The 1,833-nt window shown below is 39.9% G+C and overlaps 2 protein-coding genes across 2 annotated transcripts in view; one reads left to right on the top strand and one right to left on the bottom strand.

Moving 5' to 3' along the window:
* ISPD (isoprenoid synthase domain containing) overlaps window positions 1-1,833 on the top strand; it is a 390,875-nt gene that overhangs the window by 112,311 nt on the left and 276,731 nt on the right. The gene's annotated exons all lie outside the window — the stretch shown is intronic.
* LOC102868576 (cellular nucleic acid-binding protein-like) overlaps window positions 1,279-1,833 on the bottom strand; it is a 7,710-nt gene continuing 7,155 nt past the window's right edge. The window contains exon 5 of the mRNA XM_006880370.1: window positions 1,279-1,829. Within this exon, the coding sequence (XP_006880432.1) occupies window positions 1,279-1,829 (551 nt within the window). The remainder of the gene's footprint in view (window positions 1,830-1,833) is intronic.

The raw sequence follows: 1,833 nt of genomic DNA, 5'->3' as shown, positions 1-1,833 counted from the left end.
CATAGGGTCGCTATGAGTTGCAAGTGACTCGACGGCACATTATAACAACAGCAACAATGTGACGGGTTATAGTAATTATTTTTCTTATATTAAATCACTCTTGCATACCTGCACATTTGTTCATGCTGAGTTATTATTTTTTTAAATATACTGTTGTATTCTACTGGCTAGGATTTTTTGAGAATTTTTGCATCTGTGTCCATGAATGGTATTAGTCTACCGTTTTCTATTTTGGTGATGTTTTTACCTGACTTTGGTATCAGGGATATATTTCTTCAATAGAATGAATGTAGGGATATTATTTATTTTTCTATTTTCTTTTTTTTTTCAGTCCTCTGCATTCACCACTTTAATATGGCATTTTTGCAGTATATACATTAGTGAAAATTTGAAACAAACAGAGAGAACTTTAGTCAAACTCCCCTTCCTCCTCCAGCTTTATTGGATAGTTTAAAATTACATTTCTATTTTCTCGGACTTCAGTTGCTTTTTCCATCTGACTTTTAAAAACTGATTACAGCAAATGAAACACAGTTGTCTTAAGTGATATAGTATACAAAAATAACATCTTGTTTTCTGTGAAAATGCATTTCTCTGCAATTCTTGAATAGCTCCCAATTACGCTAACTCTGAGCATCATTATTTACTCTGGGTTTTAGTCTTTGAAAAAAAAATGTTCTGAACCTTTGCCATCACTATGTGTACATCCAGCATCCACTCTGTGATGAAGGTGTTCCTGCTTAGGCTTTTCCCTCTCGACAGTCATTAGCGTGCATGTTTGTCTTTGTTTACTCCCACTCAACTGTATGTTCTATGTAGGGCCTGATACAAATGTTACTTGATGTTATTTAATAGCTACTGAGGTCAGACAATCCAAGGCCACAATTGTGCTAAAATTAATGTTACTTACAGAAGTTCATAAACTTCTAAATTGTTTTATGTCCTACATGGAACATTTCAAGAAACCCAGAATGGGTGTACTGGTCTGACTTAACTCTTCCCATTCATTAATCCCTATTCGCCAGTGGCACGGAAAGGGGGTTCTTTAACAAATATTATACATAACACCTCTACCAAACTAAACATAAACTTTTTTTTGTGTGTGTAGTTAAATGCAGGAAGTCGGTTCCCCCCTCCCCCCTTTCCTTCTGTACAGAGCAAGTAAAGCTCACTGGCCTGGGAGTAGCCTCTATCTGCCAACCTTTGGCCAGTGAAGAGTATTCAGAGAAAAAAATACAACCATCAATCAGAAAAAGGAGGGGTAACAAAGGAGAATAATTAAGCTGTAGCCTCAATTGTGCATTCCCGTGCAAGGTGCCCTGACTCTCCACAGTGGTAACAGTTGACTTCACTTGTCTTGCTGCAGTTGATGGCTACATGACCAGTTTCACCACACATATAACACTTCACTTTGGTGCAGTCTTTTTGAATGTGTCCATATTCTCCACAACAATAGCACTTCTGCTCATCAGCATGGTCACAATCACGAGCCAGTAGGTCTGGTTTGCCACAGTTGTAACAGCACTGCTCTCGCTCTCTCTTGGGCTCCTTGCAGTCCTTGGCAATGTGACCACCTCTACTCCAGTTATAGCAGGCATCCTCCTGAAGATCACAATCCTTGGTAAGCTGACCAGACTCACCACAACGGTAACAGATGTCTGGAAGAGATGAGGAAACAAACTGGAAACCTCTATCTGAGGTGAAACCACCTTTGCCATGGCTTCTCATCCCACGACCACTGCCTCCTCCAGTAGGGCATTCCCAGGCCCAGTGACCAGACAGCCCACACTTGAAGCACTCATTGCTGCTTATGGCTGTAGTTATGTCTTCTTC

This window comes from Elephantulus edwardii, unplaced genomic scaffold (assembly GCF_000299155.1).
Source record: "Elephantulus edwardii isolate Elephantulus edwardi_28Jun2011 unplaced genomic scaffold, EleEdw1.0 scaffold00007, whole genome shotgun sequence".
NCBI classification, from domain to species: Eukaryota; Metazoa; Chordata; class Mammalia; order Macroscelidea; family Macroscelididae; genus Elephantulus; species Elephantulus edwardii.
Note: the sequence above shows the minus strand (reverse complement) of the source record. Positions and strands in the feature narration are given on the sequence as shown.